Consider the following 21,464-nt stretch of genomic DNA (forward strand, 5'->3'; position numbering starts at 1 on the left):
TCGGGGTCGTAGACAATGTACTTCGACAGATCGAAACGGAGCACAGGCGCAGGAGCAGGCGTGATACTAATATCACCGCAGGGAGATAAGATGAAGTACATACTACGTATGAATTTCTCCCTGCCAACCAACAATGAAGCAGAATACGAAGCGCTGCTGCATGGAATGAAGATGGCAAAGGCATGCGGAGCGACTCGCCTGGAAATCTATGGTGATTCAAACCTGGTGGTACAACAGTCGATGAATCTATGCGACGTGGTCAGTGACAACATGATTGCCTACCGACAGTTGTATCAAAATATGGAAGCCAAATTCGAAGGGTGCGAGCTTAAACACATCGGCAGAGCCAGCAACGAGGAAGCCGACACTCTGGCGAACATCGGGTCGGCGATATAACTTATGTCAACCGAATGGCGATAAAATCCCAAATCCTCCCAGATTTCGTGGCAGATTGGATCCAGTCACAAACGCCAGCAGCACCCGACATGTCGGGGTCGTGGACAATGTACTTCGACGGATCGAAACGGAGCACAGGCGCAGGAGCAGGGGTGATACTAATATCGCCGCAGGGAGATAAGATGAAGTACATACTACGTATGAATTTCTCCCTGCCAACCAACAATGAAGCAGAATACGAAGCGCTGCTGCATGGAAGGCATGCGGAGCGACTCGCCTGGAAATCTACGGTGATTCAAACCTGGTGGTACAACAGTCGATGAATCTATGCGACGCGGTCAGTGACAACATGATTGCCTACCTGTTATCACCAGATTTTGGCTAAATCAGGAGGTGGGCCGCGATCAGGATGGGCTTGGAAGATTACATGTGGAAGATCTCTGAAGCGGCCTTGCCCGAAGAATTTGGGCTAGAGTGCCCGTGTATCTTTAATAATAGTAGATTGTATCGTAGAGTTTGTCTCGTGCACGGTGGGGATTTTTCCCACGTTAGAAAGTCCGCTGGACTATAAATATGTATCTAGGGTTTATGGAATAAACAACAACCAACGTTCAACACAAACAAATCTCGGCGCATCGCCAACTCCTTAGTCTCGAGGGTTTCTCCGGTAATGTAGCACCCTACCTTTTAATAAAGGTAAGATACCTGTGTATAGTGCTATTCCCGGGATCACTGATAGCACACACATTACAAAATATAGTAATCATTGCATTATTATCAAATTACTACATCGTTGATCCAGAGGGTAAAGTAAAACCTTACAAATTGCATAGTCACATGGACTAGCTCAACAATGTTCAGAACAAACACAGCGGAAAGTATATTATCAATGAGCCTTCATCATCTTCATGTGCCACGAGCAATCATGTTGGAATGTAGACTCGAGATCCTACCAAGTACTTCTCCTTAGAAAAACCTGCACGTTTGAATATGCAGCCCCACGAATGGAGGTCAGTACAATGATGTACTGGCAAATGACACTTATATGGTGGCAATTTTTAGGCATGACTATCTACATGATATTTGGCTAGTGGAGTTTAGGCTAATTTGCATAAAGCCAATTTTATCCTATATTTTATTTAAAACAAAACATTTTGAAAATCTTTGAATGACATTATGAAATCACACCATGGTTAAATCCTCCATGGGTTTTAGAATAATCACATGGTTACATCTCCCATGATTTTTACAAGGTTGATCAAATTTTAATACATTCGAGAAAAGGTGATGAGATTCCTCCGTACATTCCCTGCCTAGAAGCTCAAATTGTCCATAACCGGGGACACGGCTAAGATCTTAGGTTTAACTCTCGAGAGGTTGTGCACTTTCACCTTACGACCCACCCTTCCCAAGAGAAGAATGAGACAAGATCTTTCAGAAGAAGAATTCAACCATACAAACTAGACCCGTTCCCACTTGGTCGTCGCCACAACCCACTTGTCTAGCCACAAGTTGAATTCTCACAACTTAATTAATCCCGGCGAGCCCATAATACCATAAGGCTGCACTTGGAAGCTATCTAAAACATGGACGACTTGGAAATCTCTTTAATCCTGGGTGGCCAACCACAAGTGGAACTCACAAGCTTAAAACCCATCCCGGGTAATAAACCCCCACACGATCCCCTGGTGAAAACCAGGTGTGCGATCAAAAGCGACCACTCTACAAATGCAAACTCTCAGGGATTCACCACTTTAGCCCACTAGCTACGACTAGGAGCGTGGACCTGAGCAGCCGCCCACCAATCAACCAATCCACCCAGGTGTTTCATTAGGGTTGTTAATTTTAATTTTTCAAACACTCACAACCAATAACGAAACAACATTTGGCATTTGATGTTGCATAGCAAAAATTAAAGCATCCTAGCAATGGGTTCAAGAGTTGCTACACACTACTAGGGTTTGCTAAGCATAGCATAATACTTTAATTTTGAAAACAAAATCCTACCATGCATACTAGTTTCAAAACACTAATGCATAAAGAAAATAAGTAGGATTTGAATGTCACTTGCCTTTTAGGTAGTCGAAGCGCGTTCACTTCTCTTAATCAAAATACGTGCCTCTCCGTACGAACTATAATATAAAATATAGCACAATATAAACACACCATTCAACAACAACAACAACAACAACAACAACAACAACAACAACAAAATCAAGCAAGATAACAATCGGAAATCGCTCTATGGTACTAAGGTGTGGCATGAGGTTTGGCTTGCAAAATTTGGTTTCGATATATTGAATGACAAGATCATATATTTAGAGAGAAAATTGGATCATCTAAGATATATGTAAACGAACTGGTGGATTACTTTAGTATGGATAGAACTTAGGAATGGCTCATGTGAAACGAATCACATAGGTACCAAATTGTGCGTCTAAAATACTATCAAGTAAAGTGTGACAACACTTAACAAAATAGCACTAGTTCCACTAGGCTTGGGTTGATATGACAATCTACTCAAATAACTCATTTGTAGTTTGAATAGCCCAAACCAAGTCAAAAGGATCGAAGAATGACGTGAGGTTGGCTAGGTATGAATGTTATGGAGAAAGTGATTCAGGGATGCAAATGGATATCAATGGTCGGTACACATGTTCATTCGTGTAGAGTATCTCAACACAACACTTGCACATGGAAAAGCTAGAATTACAATTTACCCAAATAACTCAATTGTTATTTGAATAATATGAACTAGGATAATATATTGGAGAGATGTGATCAAGGAACAAGATGAATGTGTCTAAATGATTTGTATAGTCGGAGAACGATATTGCGGACCATAGAAATACCGCAAAAACAAGGAGTGTGAATCCGACATGCAAAATATCTAGAATGATCTAGGCATTTTACTGATTCCAACGGTACAAAGTTTGTCGGAAACCGACGTGTAGAACTCAGGGTATAAATTTTACAATATCATATCGAAGCGACTACAGATTTAATGGTGTACGAAAAGTTGTCCGAGCAAGTTTTTCGGATGAAAAAGGTTTCTACACGAAAGTTGTAGAGGATTATATTAAAAATCCAAAGCAAAAAGAATTAATTTAATCGGAGTTATGAAATTCACGCTATGAATTTTACAAGTTGCGGATCAGTTTTGAGCTGGCTCATGCGATCGATCAGACTATGCGTTCAGTTAACTGGGCTAATATGAATCTTCAGATTATGATCTAACGGCCTACAACACGTAAAGGAAAAAAAATCTAAATGCTGGTGGGTCGACTGCTTACAGGGGCGTTCTTGGTGGTCGTGGACTCGTGGTGGTTGTGCGCTCCGGTGGTCGTTGTCGGCGATGTATCAGTGCTCCTCCGGGGAAGTGCATGAGGTGGAGGTCTACGAGGTTCAGCATGATGCAGTGAGTTCGATGGTGCTGGCTGCCGTGCGCTTGCTGGGACGATGACGATAGACGGCCGAAGATGCTCCGGTCGACGGTGACCTTCGGGCGACGACGCTCAGGTGAGGTATAAAATAAAAAAGGATATCAGGAGGGGCGCAAGCACAAGAGGATCCCGTGGATACTAAACGGGGCGGCGGGATACCTCGTGGTCGACGAAAACAGGCTCGCACGGTGGCGGATACCGTGGTCTTCGGCGAGAAATTGAGGCAGCCTGGGGGCACGATTGTCTGAGGAAACAGAGGGGAAATGAAGAGGGAGTCGAGGGCTTTAAGTAGGAACAAACCGCTCGTTAAATGGTGGCTTAAATCACCGGGAATCAATTGGAGAGTAAAATCATAGAAACTGAAAGAATTGCAGCGTGCGTGCGTGCGTTTCGTTTCGTTTCGTTTCCTGGAGATTGAAGACGATGGTGACTTGGCAGCGGGTCCATGTGTCAGGGAAAAGGAAAAGAAAACAAAAACAATGGGCAACGCTGGTTAAGCTGGACTGATTGCTTCGTGGCTGGTTTGGCCTTCCTGGCACGTCTATGCGGTTTTCGGCTGGGTCGGCATGGCCGATTGACTTTCTCTTCTTTTCTTTTCTTTTTCCTTTTCTATTTCTGATTTCTTTTGTAAAATTTTATTAAAAACTTTAAATTAAGTGTAACAAATTCTTACAGATTTGCAAAAAAAAAAATAAAAAAAAAATATTAGTTTAGAACATTGTGAGACTATTTTCAGACCAAATAAAAAGTACAAGGATAAACTTTTATGCATTTGGCCTAGTAGCATATTAGGAAACTAAAAAACATAGATCGGATTTTATGAAATTGGGTAATTATAATAGTTCCCGAAGCTGAAAACTGCATGCAAGTTTTATTGCAACATGGATTTTGATATTGAAGTCGAAATGACTCAATAACTTTATAAAACTAATATTGGTCAAAACCAAGTTACAAAATATTATTATGCATATAACACTTTATATGGTTACTTGGGCATTGCTATTTCAAAATAATGTTTTGGGCTTTTGTCACAAAATAGAAGCTTATATGATTTCAAAAAACATTAAACAGAAATAGGTTTGGTTTGGAAATATTTTTTAAAACAAATCTTTGTGAAAACCTATTTTTGGGAAAGGCTTTTAAATAAAACTCAAAAAGTTTTAATTCCTAGTCAAACTTCAACAAAGAAAAACAATTCAATCAACTAAATTTATTTATTTTTACATTCCAAAATTTAGAAAATTTCGGGATGTGACAGACTACCACCCTTAAAAGGAATCTCGTCCTCGAGATTCGAGAAAGGTTAGAAAGAAGGATGGGTTTAGGGTATGTTGGTGTGGGCTACCACCCTTAAAAGAAACTTGTGTAGGTAGTCTTAGGTCTTGGGTTTAGGCTAAGCTCATCTTGGGTATGAGTTGGCATTGGGTCATCTTTTGAAACATATGTGGCTTCTCACTTCTTATCCAATGCGGTTGTTTATTCACATATAGTGAACAACATATCACTTGTAAGTGACTTGAGTAGGATTTTCCTCATGCTTGGGATTCAAATCCATATAGGATGGTGGTTGATCTAATTTTGACACTGAGGGGTCACTCTTTGGGTCAATCAGGAGACCAAGATGATAGTACTTCATCTTTTGCTTCTTGGTGTCTTCGGCGGTCTTTCACTATCTTCATCCAGTAGTTGGATGTTCATTCTCACCGTAGTCCTACGATTGGCAGCACTTGCCTACTATAAAGGTATAATACTTATCCACCCTAGGGTTTAAGCTTATTCGCCGACATCTCTTTTGTAGGTATGTCTCTCTAGATTCGCAAAGTCAACATTACGAAAGCGAATAATAAGAGTAGTAGGAATGGTGATCAATCCATCCTGCACCCAGATCATTACTCCGTATTTGATTTATTGAATCACGTATTCTAACTCTTGGTCAACCTCACAAGTTTGATAAAAACTTCTATGGAGAATTGAATCAATGTTTCAGTCCCCATTATTGAATTGTTTTGAAAACACTTCTATCGATCCTTAACTAGGGTTTTGTGTATCTCGCATTCTACGCTTCTTCATCTTGATAGGAAACATCAAGGTTGGTTTCACTACTGGTGTCTTCATGGCGAGTTGCCGAGAAAACATTTTCGGGATTGGGTATAGATGAGAATGGATAGAAAGATTCTAGAGAAGATTCCTACCCAAACACAACAGATCAAAGCAATTCATCAAACAACAATCATCTAACATTCAAGCATCCTGGTTTAACACGAACAAACTTGTATGGTCATACCTCAATTTGGTATGATCAATGCTTTCTTACGATATCATTGGTTCAATAAAAGAGAACTAATGGTGGTCTGGTCTATTTCTATATTGGATGTTTCAAGTTTCTATTCTACTCCTTCGGTGTATCTTTTGCAGCCTGCATCGAAGTCTTCCTTCAAGTTCTTCATTGGTCTCCCATGCAACACTTCTAGCAAAGTCGAAGAATGTCGCATGAAGCAGTAGTCCCTCACTTCAGGCACGAGGTCATCATCGGTCCTTGTTGATAGTTTTGATAAGGTGGTCATCTAAAGTGAGAGGAAAACAATTTTGAAGATGGAATAGATGAGAATACAAGAGGTTCACAAAGCAAACATCTTTTTAATTGAAATAGATTAGACAAATTTTTCATCCTAGGGTCTTCCTATTTCTAATCCAAACCTAGGGTCTCGATCCTACAGGCAACACTATGCTCTGATACCATTCTGTAGCACCCTACCTTTTAATAAAGGTAAGATACCTGTGTATAGTGCTATTCCCGGGATCACTGATAGCACACACATTACAAAATACTAGATTTAGATGTGCGCCTTGGCGCACGACCCCGTAGAATTCGCACAAATTTATAGTTCATATGATTGTTTTGTAAAATGATGGAAAAAAATTGTGAACTGATCTGTTTTAAATGTATTGACTCTCACTGACGCGAGGAAAAAAAATTATAATTTCAGCAAGCATGTCATGTACACGAAATAAAAAAATTCACCAGGGTTACTTAACTTAGACCATGCAACATGCATTTTCTTTATATACTGTAAAGAGTATGTTCAGATTTTTCCTAGAAACAGCATGGCACTCTATAAAAAAGAAAGGCCTATTGCAGCAATCAGATAAGATGCCAGTGACATTGCTAATATGAAGTTTCCAAAGAAGCACCATTGCACGGTCAAAGAGCCTATCAGAGTGAGTTCCGGTGTTTATAGTGGCAAGCAAACTTAGATTCTGTTTGTAACACGGCAATCACCGCCTAGTGCAACATGTTTTTTTTGTCTAGGATTTCTTCCTCATCATCTTCCGACGCTCATCCCGAGTACCCGAGCAAAGGTCAGCTTCTCCCCGCGGCTGCATATTTTGGAGGCTTAACCAGCTCAACCTGAATTTTAACCTGCATGAAAAAACAACCCATGCACAATTCAGAACTCAATAGCATCATGCGACATGCATCTTTCTCAAAGAAAATGTATTTAGGAGAAAATGTGAACCATGCAGGTGAGTGTAGAAATGATAACCAATTAGAAGAAATTCTTTGGTATGCATCTGCCCAGGATTTAGGGACAATCCAGAAGTACCTATCCATGTTCTAACATGTGAACATGACATCGGTTTCTGAAAATAACAAAGCAATAAACATCTACATTAGTATATATTTCTACAACTTCACCAATTGATGTATCGGGAACAAAAGACCATTATTATCAAACACCATATGATCTGGTGCTCACTTCACACGCTCACTGAACATTCAAATCATGCAAGATCACAAGAACCACACACAAACACATACTTCACTGTCAGATAAACTAATCAGAATGATGCATCGTACCTTCAGAAGCCAGCCAGAGGATTTCTCATACAATCATCGAAGAACAACATCAGGCAGCTGGGCACCAAACGGGACCAACCATGGAGCCACATAATGGTGAATACCACCACACGCTATGGAAAACAACAAACAACAATAGAAAAATAAGAGCATTATATCAATAGGTCACAAATTTAATAACATGCCGACAAATGGATCAAGGCACGGCGTTTGATGCCCAACATCAACAATAAGCTGGTTGATATATGTCACCCTCTATGGAAACAAGTTCTGATGTTTTAAGAAATAACATTCCATTAAGGTACTCGCTCATGTCATCATATTTTACCCAAAATGGGCACAATTACTTCATTTCAGACTTTAGTTCTTAAACCAAAGTAAAATGCATTCAACCTTAGTTGTGTTCGGCACCATACTTCTTACGTTGTTCATGAAAAAGAACAACCTCATTGACAAAACTACTCCCAGATGTACATGTAGAAATCCCCTTGCAAATCTGTTAAAACTGATATTATAATATCTACGCAAAAAAGGAACCAAGACCCTAGAACATCTTGTGATCGACTGCATAAAACCTCTAATGTTGTTTTTTTACCTAAATAGCCTGCATGTGGAGGTGGAATGAAAAATCCTTTATTTTGATAGCTTCTGAACACATTTCTAGAAAGAGTTCAGTCGGAGAAAACCCAAGTTAAGTATTCAGTAGGGGTTCAATATAACCAGTAAAAAAGGGTCAACTTTGCGCAAAGTTTATACTAAAAACATATTTGTCCTCTAAATGTAATTAACAGTTTCAAGGATCAAGATAAGACATAAACTTTGAACAATTCAATCAGTGTCACCAGATGCACAAAACAAATACAGTGAGTACCAAGATCCCCATAACTTCACGAGACTCATCCCATGAAGACGAGGGGGAGAACATTGGCCAAGGAAGTCAGTAATTTACGTAAAGCATAATAAGGGTCTTGAAAAATAAAGGAAGATGGATGCAACAAATATTTACCTGACAAAACTGTAGGCAGTTGCAAGAAAGGAGGCATATGACTGGAATTGCATATCCGATCAGATGCAAGTGCAAGTCAAAAATTAACATGGATATCTTGATCATGGATCCATGTTAATTTTTGACTGAGAAACTGTGTCAGACTTAGAAGGAAGGAGGGATGGGTCTTGAACTTCAAAGAATATAGAAGTTGAATCCAATATCCAGTATTGCACTGAAATCAGTAAACCGATATTGGATCCTTGAGCAGGACAACAAGGTCCACTATATCAGAATCCCAGTTTGCACCTAGCTGGTAACAGTAACCACCTCCCATTTTATGAGTAAAGGATGTAAAGTATAGTACCGACTATAAAAAAACTCATGTGTGGACTGAAATAGCACAACCTCAATAAGTCCAGAATCAATTGTCTAGAAATAAGAATTAACCAAGCAATGGAGAACAAAGCCACACAAAACCAAGTAAATTATGGGCTTGACTTATTATTCTTAGAACATGTTCAGTCAACTTATGCTGATATGAATGATATAATATTGAAGAGTAATTAGAAGTGTCAGACTGATAAAGACATTTTCTATGCACACCATTTCACGAAAAGGTTGATTAATCCTTCCTTGCTAACCTAACTTATCACCTATCATCTAGAACACTATAAGAAGAAAACACCTACCTATTTATGGTAGTTTTCACTTAGACTGGCGGTGGCATATAATGAACTTGTTAAGCATGAGATCAGAATAGTATGTTTCAGCGTCAAACAAGTTTAATAGACACCGGCCACCTCCGTCCCTTATGTTCTACAAAGTAAAGAAACAACTTTGAGCAAAGTTAAGGGGAAATAATGTAAGCATCCAAGCATAATACCTCACCTTGGCTTTGAATAAAAAATGGGATGCAATCAAGGGTGAGCATGCATACATGTATGAAGTGGTGAGCATGCAGATATGTTTACCGACACATTCATTTTAAATGTCTACTAAAATAGTAAGGCCTTACGCATCATCTTAGTAGAGGATTATTCAGCAAACTTTATGCATCATTAAAATTAAACGACTCATAGTCAGAACACCAAAATCCAAATGCCAATATATTATATGCATACCCTGTGGACATATGTTTCAGCATTCTTGGGGAAATCTGATAACAACATTAACAACTTGGATATTTACTACCCTTGTAAAGAATCTGCAAAAGAAAACACAAATGTCGGAACCAGAAGTTCATCTCACCCAACACGAATAATCATATGACCCATCTAGCTTTACATAAAAATAGGTCAAGAAACTAATACATTATATTCTCAAGTAATGACTAATGAATGAAAATGCGAAGAGCAGTGATTCCTGAATGTTTTCATAAAAGGTAGAATACTACTGAATTCTAATTCACAGAAGCGATGAAATATATTAGACCATTTCCAAATTTCACCACCCATAATAAAATACAAAATTCCTCAGATCAAAGCATATACACTCAACTATAGAATAAAAGTAAATTCTCTGAATATAAATTACACCAAAGTTGCAACTAAAGTCAAGTACTTTGGTGTAAAAGATTAATACATTAAACACATAAATGGATAGTAAGGGAAACGCTAAAATATTGCAGATTGCTAATCATAAGTCCTACACATTCTGATGAACTTCTTTTTCCTGTATTAACTGTAGCTGTAGTCAAAGGCAACAAACATGCAAAGTTGGAAACTGGCAAATACCTTCAAACCCATCCAACCGGTGATGCTGTGATCATCCCTGGACGGGCTTATAACAGCGGCATAATCTTTGTCAGCGAGGTGCCAAAAACAAGGTTTAATCGCACCACAAGAAGTCCTCGAAAAAACACGTTATTTAATTATAAGAAGGCAATACACAATATAATCGCACCAACTTCAGTTTTTTTTCCCTTGCTTAAGCCCATGATTTTAAGTTCTAGCTGAACCCAAGCAAGCACAAAAAATAAAGCGGTACTTCTCAAACAATTTTTTGTATCATAGGTGTGCAATTTACAACTTAATTGAACATGGTTAAGACCATTTAAAGCACTTTAATCATAAAAACATGATAATGAATTTTACCATAGTTGTACAGTTTACAACCTGATTGCCTCACTTTTGCTAATTTGTGAAGGCAACTTTTCATTTCAGAAGTTTAGGAAACATGGCTAAGACCATGCAAACCACTTTAGTCTTGATCATAAGAACACGTTACCGGTACTACCTGAGAATTATATGGCTACTTTATTTATTTTTATCGTACCTCTACAACTTAATAATTTCCACACTACTGCTAATCAACTTGGCTTTTCAGAAGCTCAGACAACATCTATCCCCCAAGTAAAACATCTGCTAGACAACATCAGAGCTACAAGCCAGCAAACGAAGCAAAGACAGTAATTTCATGCTAGAAATAAATCATCTTTCCTCCCCCTCTCTTTCTCCACGTCTCTCTATCCTCCACACACACCTTGATGGAAACTAAGATAAGATAATATGGGCTGATCTCTGACCAGCGAAATAAACAGGTACATCTATCACTGTGTGGCTACAATTAGTACAGAGGGTTTATTTTCGACCTGATCAAACGCACGAGGATGGAACAGAGGACACTCCCTCTCTTCCTACAGATGTATCCGTACTCTGCACACCAAGATGTAAACTAAGGAACGAATGAACTACTTTCATAAGGGAATAGCTATATTTCAGCAGATTAATTAGGTGTGGTTCTTTACTACCCGTACTCACGTTTCTTTGGCTCTATCGATATATGGATACACATAAACTGGCAGCTACACCGGTAAATAGGAGGATGGAACAGACCAAAGTCATCAAGATTCAAACCAAACAGCAGGCCAACAAAAGCAGCCGCATCCACCTGACGTGGTAATTCCAGAAACGGGAGGACCTGCAAAGACGAAAAACAGGACATGGGTAAGCTTCAAGGCTAAGGAAAGAACATGCCTGAGTAATCACGACTGCGAAGACCAGGATGAAGAAGTACGGAAATCCAGGCGGAAGAACAAGGAAAGAAGAGAAAAGGTCTGCAAACACCGGATCGTCCGCGAGAAAAGCGACAGAACGAACATTCCCAAAACGGTTGGCACGACGGTGGTAGGCAAAGAAGAATCAAAGGAGGGAAAAGAGGGCCGGGAAGATCGGAAGAACCGAATCCACGGCGGAGCGCCGTCCTCGAGAATCGCAACCAAACAAACTTTGCCAAAACGGCCGGCAGGACGGTGCCAGGCAAAGAAGAATCGAAAGGAGGGGAAAAGAGGGCCAGGAAGATCACCTCAACCAAATCCACAGCCCAGCGCCGCCATACTGCAACGCCGGTGCCCGCCGCCATCCTGCAACGCCGGTGGCCTCCGCCGATGCCGAGGAAGTGTCTGGGACGGACGACGGCGGATCTTCGTCCGATCTACGGTGCATCGAGCGGGTGGACGAGGCGAGGAGGAGACGACGGTGACTGGTGGCCGCAGATGATGCCAAGGAAGCGGCCGGGATGGACGACGGCGGATCTGCGGCTCCACCGGCAACGACGCTCCTCGGCGCTCGCGACGTGCTCCACCTGCGGCGGCGCCGCTCCCGCTCTCAACCGGCAGTGCAGGGAGAGAAGGAGAGGGAAGAGAGGTGTGCGGCGGCGGGGATGCGGGCGCGAGGAGAGAGGAGGAGAACGAGCGAGGCGGCCAGGGATTGGGTAGGTTTCCTACCGGAAACGAGGGATTGCTGGAGCGCGACATCGGGCCGAGCGGGCTTTTTAGCGACCCATGGATAAAATGCGGGTTCACGGGAGGGCCTCACGCCCTGGACGGAACGGCCGGCCGAGATCGCTCCACGTCAGCTCGATCGGACGGCCCAAAATCCAAACGCTTGTGAGAGCCCCATGGGGGTGCAGCAATCATACCGTGAGATAGTAATCATTGCATTAGTATCAAATTACTACATCGTTGATCCAGAGGGTAAAGTAAAACCTTACAAATTGCATAGTCACATGGACTAGCTCAACAATGTTCAGAACAAACACAGCGGAAAGTATATTATCAATGAGCCTTCATCATCTTCATGTGCCACAGGCAGTCATGTTGGAATGTAGACTCGAGATCCTACCAAGTACTTCTCCTTAGAAAAACCTGCACGTTTGAATATGCAGCCCCACGAATGGAGGTCAGTACAATGATGTACTGGCAAATGACACTTATATGGTGGCAATTTTTAGGCATGACTATCTACATGATATTTGGCTAGTGGAGTTTAGGCTAATTTGCATAAAGCCAATTTTATCCTATATTTTATTTAAAACAAAACATTTTGAAAATCTTTGAATGACATTATGAAATCACACCATGGTTAAATCCTCCATGGGTTTTAGAATAATCACATGGTTACATCTCCCATGATTTTTACAAGGTTGATCAAATTTTAATACATTCAGAAAAGGTGATGAGATTCCTCCGTACATTTCCTGCCTAGAAGCTCAAATTGTCCATAACCGGGGACACGGCTAAGATCTTAGGTTTAACTCTCGAGAGGTTGTGCACTTTCACCTTACGACCCACCCTTCCCAAGAGAAGAATGAGACAAGATCTTTCAGAAGAAGAATTCAACCATACAAACTAGACCCGTTCCCACTTGGCCGTCGCCACAACCCACTGTCTAGCCACAAGTTGAATTCTCACAACTTAATTAATCCTGGCAGAGCCCATAATACCATAAGGCTGCACTGGAAGCTATCTAAAACATGGACGACTTGGAAATCTCTTTAATCCTGGGTGGCCAACCACAAGTGGAACTCACAAGCTTAAAACCCATCCCAGGTAATAAACCCCCACACGATCCCCTGGTGAAAACCAGGTGTGCAGTCAAAAGCGACCACTCTACAAATGCAAACTCTCAGGGATTCACCACTTTAGCCCACTAGCTACGACTAGGAGCGTGGACCTGAGCAGCCGCCCACCAATCAACCAATCCACCCAGGTGTTTCATTAGGGTTGTTAATTTTAATTTTTCAAACACTCACAACCAATAACGAAACAACATTTGGCATTTGATGTTGCATAGCAAAAATTAAAGCATCCTAGCAATGGGTTCAGGAGTTGCTACACACTACTAGGGTTTGCTAAGCATAGCATAATACTTTAATTTTGAAAACAAAATCCTACCATGCATACTAGTTTCAAAACACTAATGCATAAAGAAAATAAGTAGGATTTGAATGTCACTTGCCTTTTAGGTAGTCGAAGCGCGTTCACTTCTCTTAATCAAAATACGTGCCTCTCCGTACGAACTATAATATAAAATATAGCACAATATAAACACACCATTCAACAACAACAACAACAACAACAACAACAAAATCAAGCAAGACAACAATCGGAAATCGCTCTATGGTACTAAGGTGTGGCATGAGGTTTGGCTTGCAAAATTTGGTTTCGATATATTGAATGACAAGATCATATATTTAGAGAGAAAATTGGATCATCTAAGATATATGTAAACGAACTGGTGGATTACTTTAGTATGGATAGAACTTAGGAATGGCTCATGTGAAACGAATCACATAGGTACCAAATTGTGCGTCTAAAATACTATCAAGTAAAGTGTGACAACACTTAACAAAATAGCACTAGTTCCACTAGGCTTGGGTTGATATGACAATCTACTCAAATAACTCATTTGTAGTTTGAATAGCCCAAACCAAGTCAAAAGGATCGAAGAATGACGTGAGGTTGGCTAGGTATGAATGTTATGGAGAAAGTGATTCAGGGATGCAAATGGATATCAATGGTCGGTACACATGTTCATTCGTGTAGAGTATCTCAACACAACACTTGCACATGGAAAAGCTAGAATTACAATTTACCCAAATAACTCAATTGTTATTTGAATAATATGAACTAGGATAATATATTGGAGAGATGTGATCAAGGAACAAGATGAATGTGTCTAAATGATTTGTATAGTCGGAGAACGATATTGCGGACCATAGAAATACCGCAAAAACAAGGAGTGTGAATCCGACATGCAAAATGTCTAGAATGATCTAGGCATTTTACTGATTCCAACGGTACAAAGTTTGTCGGAAACCGACGTGTAGAACTCAGGGTATAAATTTTACAATATCATATCGAGCGACTACAGATTTAATGGTGTACGAAAAGTTGTCCGAGCAAGTTTTTCGGATGAAAAAGGTTTCTACACGAAAGTTGTAGAGGATTATATTAAAAATCCAAAGAAAAAAGAATTAATTTAATCGGAGTTATGAAATTCACGCTATGAATTTTACAAGTTGCGGATCAGTTTTGAGCTGGCTCATGCGATCGATCAGACTATGCGTTCAGTTAACTGGGCTAATATGAATCTTCAGATTATGATCTAACGGCCTACAACACGTAAAGGAAAAAAAATCTAAATGCTGGTGGGTCGACTGCTTACAGGGGCGTTCTTGGTGGTCGTGGACTCGTGGTGGTTGTGCGCTCCGGTGGTCGTTGTCGGCGATGTATCAGTGCTCCTCCGGGGAAGTGCATGAGGTGGAGGTCTACGAGGTTCAGCATGATGCAGTGAGTTCGATGGTGCTGGCTGCCGTGCGCTTGCTGGGACGATGACGATAGACGGCCGAAGATGCTCCGGTCGACGGTGACCTTCGGGCGACGACGCTCAGGTGAGGTATAAAATAAAAAAGGATATCAGGAGGGGCGCAAGCACAAGAGTATCCCGTAGATACTAAACGGGGCGGCGGGATACCTCGTGGTCGACGAAAACAGGCTCGCACGGTGGCGGATACCGTGGTCTTCGGCGAGAAATTGAGGCAGCCTGGGGGCACGATTGTCTGAGGAAACAGAGGGGAAATGAAGAGGGAGTCGAGGGCTTTAAGTAGGAACAAACCGCTCGTTAAATGGTGGCTTAAATCACCGGGAATCAATTGGAGAGTAAAATCATAGAAACTGAAAGAATTGCAGCGTGCGTGCGTGCGTTTCGTTTCGTTTCGTTTCCTGGAGATTGAAGACGATGGTGACTTGGCAGCGGGTCCATGTGTCAGGGAAAAGGAAAAGAAAACAAAAACAATGGGCAACGCTGGTTAAGCTGGACTGATTGCTTCGTGGCTGGTTTGGCCTTCCTGGCACGTCTATGCGGTTTTCGGCTGGGTCGGCATGGCCGATTGACTTTCTCTTCTTTTCTTTTCTTTTTCCTTTTCTATTTCTGATTTCTTTTGTAAAATTTTATTAAAAACTTTAAATTAAGTGTAACAAATTCTTACAGATTTGCAAAAAAAAAATAAAAAAAAATAAATATTAGTTTAGAACATTGTGAGACTATTTTCAGACCAAATAAAAAGTACAAGGATAAACTTTTATGCATTTGGCCTAGTAGCATATTAGGAAACTAAAAAACATAGATCGGATTTTATGAAATTGGGTAATTATAATAGTTCCCGAAGCTGAAAACTGTCGCAAGTTTTATTGCAACATGGATTTTGATATTGAAGTCGAAATGACTCAATAACTTTATAAAACTAATATTGGTCAAAACCAAGTTACAAAATATTATTATGCATATAACACTTTATATGGTTACTTGGGCATTGCTATTTCAAAATAATGTTTTGGGCTTTTGTCACAAAATAGAAGCTTATATGATTTCAAAAAACATTAAACAGAAATAGGTTTGGTTTGGAAATATTTTTTTAAAACAAATCTTTGTGAAAACCTATTTTTGGGAAAGGCTTTTAAATAAAACTCAAAAAGTTTTAATTCCTAGTCAAACTTCAACAAAGAAAAACAATTCAATCAACTAAATTTATTTATTTTTACATTCCAAAATTTAGAAAATTTCGGGATGTGACAGGTAAGCACCATGCTGCCTAGATCGCATCTTGCGATCTAGGCAGCACAAGCCTGCCCACGTTGTTCATGCGTTGCTCGTACTGTATGGCGAGCAACGTAGTTATCTTAGATGTGTTAGGGTTAGCATTGTTCTTCGAATTACATGCTTTCGTTATGCAACCCTTGCACATCTAGCCGCCCTTACACCTATCTTAGGTGTAGGGGCGGCACCCCGCTTGATCATAATTTAGTAGATCTGATCCGTTACGATTGCTCCTTGTTTCATCAAGGATTAGTTTAACATCCGCAATCGTGAGTAGGATGATCCGATTATGCGGTGAAAACCTTAAATCGTCGTAGATCTAATTAGCTTTATCTTGATCAAGCAGGACCACCATATATTCGGACACCTCGTTCGAATCATGGGTGGATCGGCTCTTTGAGCCGATTCACGAGATAACTCGAGAGCCGATCGAGGCTCGTATTTAATGTTTACGTGTATGCCATGCAGGAAACTAAGCGAGGCATCATCCACACCTTCCCGACCGGGTATAGGTCAGGTGGCACGCCCTTGCGATAGCATCGGCGCGTGCGACCAGGGAGGCTTTGCGGGCCGTCGCTCCGAGGGACCGGGGCCAGCCCGCAGCCCTAGTTGTTCCCGGCTCTACCGTGTTGACCGTCTCCGCCCGCCGGGGGGTTTCGACGTCAACACATTCTCGGCACGCCCGGTGGGACAACCTTCGACATCCACAACATCGCCATCTACATCCGAGATGGCGGAAGACACTCCGGTCACGTACGAGGATCCGCCTCGATGAACTCAAGAAGAAACATGACGAGATCAAGGCAACCCTCGAGGCCGAACTCATCGGCTCTTTTCACGCGAACTCGCTCCCATGGCGTCGGGTGGAAGGGTTTCACACCCGAAGGCGCACTCGATGGAGTGGACCTTTCCGCCCCGTCGAAGAACGCACCAGGTCGCCGCGGCAGAAATCAACTACATGGTGGCTCATTCGCCGCACCGCCACTCGAGAGCCTGGTGAACACTTTGGAGCGTGTCGCTCGCGCGTGGTCCAGAAATCATGAGCCACCGGTATTCTCCGTCGGGACCGGCTCCGGGGACTTTCAAAGGAGAGATGCCACTCCAGCCCCGGCCGTTCGCATGGGCAGCACCGGAACTGCCGAACTCATCGGCATACGTCGTCTACAAGATTGGTGGTGATCCTAGTGACTACCAATTCCTACCCGAGGCACCCAAGGAGATCCCGCACGGATACGCGTGCGCATACGTACCGCGATCGCAACGCCTGGGCACTCTCGAACCAGGCTGCAACGTCAGGGGCCTCTGGAACGGCAGGAGGAACGTCGGGAGCCGATCCTGAGAAGCAAACGTGGCTAGCTAAGTACGCCACTCCGACAAACCTCCACAGCCCAGCTCCCGCAGTTGGCTTAGAACCGGAAAAGCAAGCATGGCTGGTTAAGTATGCCACCCCGGCGAACCTTCGTGGTTCGACACCTTCAGCCATCACGGCGGATCAGATTTGTGCAATCCTCGAAAGATCAGTTCGGCATGATGCCGAAAAGGAAGACGTTCGGCTACACCAAGCCGTACCCCAACGACTACGAACCGATCCCGCTACCACCCAAATATCGGCTCCCGGACTTCACAAAGTTTAGTGGATCGGATGGTTCCAGCTCCATCGAGCATGTGAGCCGATATTTGGCACAGCTGGGCACGATCTCAAGCATCGGACGAGTTGCGTGTGAGGTTCTTCGCACGATCCCTCACAGGATCGGCTTTCGGGTGGTACACATCGCTGCCACCGAACTCCATCCGGACTTGGAAGCGATTGGAAGAGCAGCTCCATGAGCAGTATCACTCGGAGGCTTCCGATGTTGGTATTGCCGATCTAGCGCAAGTACGACGAAGCGCGGGGAAACGAGTGTCGAATACGTCCAGCGCTTCAGGACCATTAGGAACCGATGCTTTTCGGCTCATATAAGTGAAAAAGAAGCAGTCGAGTTGGCGGTGGTGGGTCTCTCATCATCGATTAAGGATGTGGCCTCCCAAGCAGACTACCCTTCATTGGCGCACATGGTGCAGAAGCTGTTAGCATATGAGCAGCGCCACCCGCATGTTTACCGAGGACAAATTCAAGCGTGCGGTGACCCCGGTTGAGTGCGTGACGAGGATGAAGGTGCTGCGGGAGATCGAGAGGTAGCAAGTGGCTGAATGGACTCGAGCGACAGGCCCCGTGACCTCGCAAATGGGTGAAGCCACAAGGCCCTCCAAAAGGGTTTGACTTCGACGTGACCAAGACCGAGCAGATTTTTGATCTCTTACTCACGGAGAAGCATATAAAGGTACCCGAAGGCCACAAGATCCCCACGGTGCAAGAGCTGAACGGAAAGCCATACCGCAAGTGGCATAACACGTTCACCCACACCACCAACGACTGCAGGGTGTGGCGGCAGCAGATCCAAATGGCGATAGAAAACGGACGGTTGATTTTCAACCAATACGCCATGAAGGTCGACACACACCCCTTCCCCGCCGTGAACATGGTGGAGTATACTTACCATGGAGGGTGCCAGCCGGATTTCTCGTGCAAAATCAACATGGTAGATCTTGGGCACCACTCTGGTAAGGACGGAGATGAGGGCAGCTGCTCTCATAGCAAAGATACAGAGGAAGCCGCTCCACGCGATCGGCTCCGCCAAGACGGCAAGCGCTACGTCACAGAGGGAGAGGTGAAAAACATAAGGTATCAACGACCTCTCTCTGATCACCTCCTCAACAAGTATGTGAGTCAGTATGACCAACGCCGACGATACAACGGCGATGATGAAGAAGATCGTCTGGCTAGGGACGACAGGAGACGTCGTCGGCATGATCATGATGAGGAGGAGCACGAGCGTCGTGCCAAGGAAAAGCTGGGGGAGCGAGTCGACGAGGATAGGCACTGGGACTGTCCCTTCTTCGTACACCGCTGGGATTCATGAATGAGCCGATTGCCCACAATCGGCAATTGCCCGTAATGCAACCGAAGAAGAAGGAGGCAGCCAACGTGTCCGTATTCAAGCGCCTAGGGCCTCTCCCGCCACAGCAGCAAACGAGTTGAGTCCCTCGGTTGAAAGATCTCGAAGATTCGAAGACGAGGGAGAAGAAGAAGACAGGTATCACCGGCCAAGGTGGTGCCCCGATGGACTCAGCCGTTCCCGAAACGCAGGGTTCAACGATTGCGCGGCCCGGAGGAGGCCGAGAGGTTATACTTGCATACATTGAGGAAGGCAAGGCCTGATCTCGGCCGCGAAGGTTCAGCGAACCCTGGATGAAGAGGGTCGTCCACGGAAAATGGAGTGGCGCCCCAAGCAAAGGAAAGCCGATGATGAAACATCGGCTGGCACAAACATGGGGCTCGTTCTTCCGACGAAGCTTAGTGCTCCACGATTATATGGTGCACTCAAGGTGGACGACAGCAAGCACGCCAACATGATAAAGTCAGAGATTGGGCTGGTTTTATCTACCGGCCTGAACGTGTAGCAAGAGCACGTCAATGAGCAAACGTGGCGAGGCTGATCCTTGTGATCGGCCCCAAAAAATTTATGAAGGGACATCACAAAACCTTCACTGAGCAAGCAACGTGGAGGCCGATTCCAGCAATCGGCCAAAATTATCCTCACCATCCATCCTGCCTGGGTTCAACATGTTATCCAACAGAGCCGATACCATCAATTCTCTTGACAGAATCGGCTCGTGGGGCACCTGGTGGATAAAACACGAGGATATGCGGTAGAAGTGTCTCATCCTTTGGGGATGGGTATTGAAGTATGGGGGCCGATGCACAAGTCGGCCGTAAAAATTCTGAAATTCGAAAATTTTTGAGCACAGCCGATGCAGCAGACATCGACTTAAGGATATAAAAGCCGATGCATGGCCATCGACTCAAGAGGAATAACTGTTACGATCAGAGGGTCAATGGAGCAAGAAGTGGACCACGAAGAGAAGCTATGATGGGAGAACTCCTCAATGAGTGGTTCAGTGGTTCAATGGCTCGAATCTTCTCTTCAAGGACAATGCCGAGAGCAGCGTGGTTGCGCAGATCAGGCCAAGGGTGGGTTGTCCCAGATCCACCGAAGGAAAGGAGCCGATCTAATCAACGAGGCGCAAGGGGTACACTGAAGAAGCTCGGGGGGCAGCTCACCCTGAAGGTTTTCTGCTCTGGGGAGCCGATTTTGTTAGAATCGGCTGGCTCTGCATTGTGACGTGAGGTCAATGGCGACATGATTGGCTATTTCGCTACCTTTCTCGCCTTGACCAAGGCTCGGAGGGCCACTAACTTGGGAGGTGCTATTTTTGAGAGCCAATTGGAGTTGCATTGGCTGACATGGCATCATGATCTTCTCAGGGAGGAGCTGGGAAGGAAAAGCCGTCGTCTTGTACGAGGTTTGGACCGCGCTGGTGCTGCAAGAAAAGGAAGGAGACTGGTTTCTCAAATTAGCCGATGAACAGTCATCGGCTGCGGGACTGCAAAATACCACGGTCAAGTAAAACAATAATAATCCGATTCGTTGCTATCGGTCTTGGTGTGGCAAGCGGAAGGATGGAAATTGAATTAATGGAAGGAGAAATTGAAAGAACAATTCTCATTAATTCAAAGGAGCGGCTTTACAAGAAGAGCCGATGGCTCTCAAAAGAGGGATCCGGTGCCTAGTGCACTCGCTATCGCTAGTCCTACTCTACTAGTCGTCGCTGTCCTCATCATCGCCGTCGTCGAGGTCGTCGGCGCTCGCTCCCGAGAAGCTCCTCGCCGTTGCTGCCCCAGCCGTCGGCTGGAGCTTCCTCCTCCTCCTCGTCATCATCATCATCCTCGCTATCCGCCCAGCTGCGGAAGCGCTTTGTGGGAGGATACCCAACGGAGGAGGAGGAATCATCTTCCTCCT

General features: G+C 43.5%; 1 protein-coding gene and 2 long non-coding RNA genes across 9 annotated transcripts; all 3 read right to left on the reverse strand.

The window, feature by feature from the left end:
- Nucleotides 1–7,206: 7,206 nt before the first annotated feature.
- LOC124701678 lies at nt 7,207–11,158 on the reverse strand. 7 transcript variants are annotated; one of them, XR_007002163.1, is made up of 6 exons: nt 10,420–11,158; nt 9,808–9,890; nt 8,705–9,502; nt 7,699–7,811; nt 7,358–7,481; nt 7,207–7,260 (listed from the first exon to the last, which is right to left on the reverse strand). It is a non-coding gene; the product is annotated as an uncharacterized LOC124701678 (long non-coding RNA). The 7 variants fall into 7 exon arrangements; XR_007002164.1 differs by having other exon boundaries at nt 7,210–7,260; nt 7,385–7,481; XR_007002162.1 differs by having other exon boundaries at nt 7,216–7,481; nt 8,705–8,996; nt 9,376–9,502.
- An 8-nt stretch (nt 11,159–11,166) lies between these two features.
- LOC124701676 lies at nt 11,167–12,368 on the reverse strand. The gene is made up of 3 exons (XM_047233771.1): nt 11,990–12,368; nt 11,446–11,605; nt 11,167–11,340 (listed from the first exon to the last, which is right to left on the reverse strand). The coding sequence occupies exons 1-3, from the start codon at nt 12,044–12,046 to the stop codon at nt 11,252–11,254; spliced, it is 306 nt and encodes a 101-aa protein (XP_047089727.1). The 5' UTR covers nt 12,047–12,368; the 3' UTR covers nt 11,167–11,251.
- Nucleotides 12,369–13,934: 1,566 nt separating this feature from the next.
- Nucleotides 13,935–15,659, reverse strand: LOC124696397. The gene is made up of 3 exons (XR_007000683.1): nt 15,442–15,659; nt 15,133–15,338; nt 13,935–13,984 (listed from the first exon to the last, which is right to left on the reverse strand). It is a non-coding gene; the product is annotated as an uncharacterized LOC124696397 (long non-coding RNA).
- Between the last annotated feature and the right edge of the window lie 5,805 nt (nt 15,660–21,464).

Source organism: Lolium rigidum, chromosome 3, assembly GCF_022539505.1.
Source record: "Lolium rigidum isolate FL_2022 chromosome 3, APGP_CSIRO_Lrig_0.1, whole genome shotgun sequence".
Lineage (NCBI taxonomy): Eukaryota > Viridiplantae > Streptophyta > Magnoliopsida > Poales > Poaceae > Lolium > Lolium rigidum.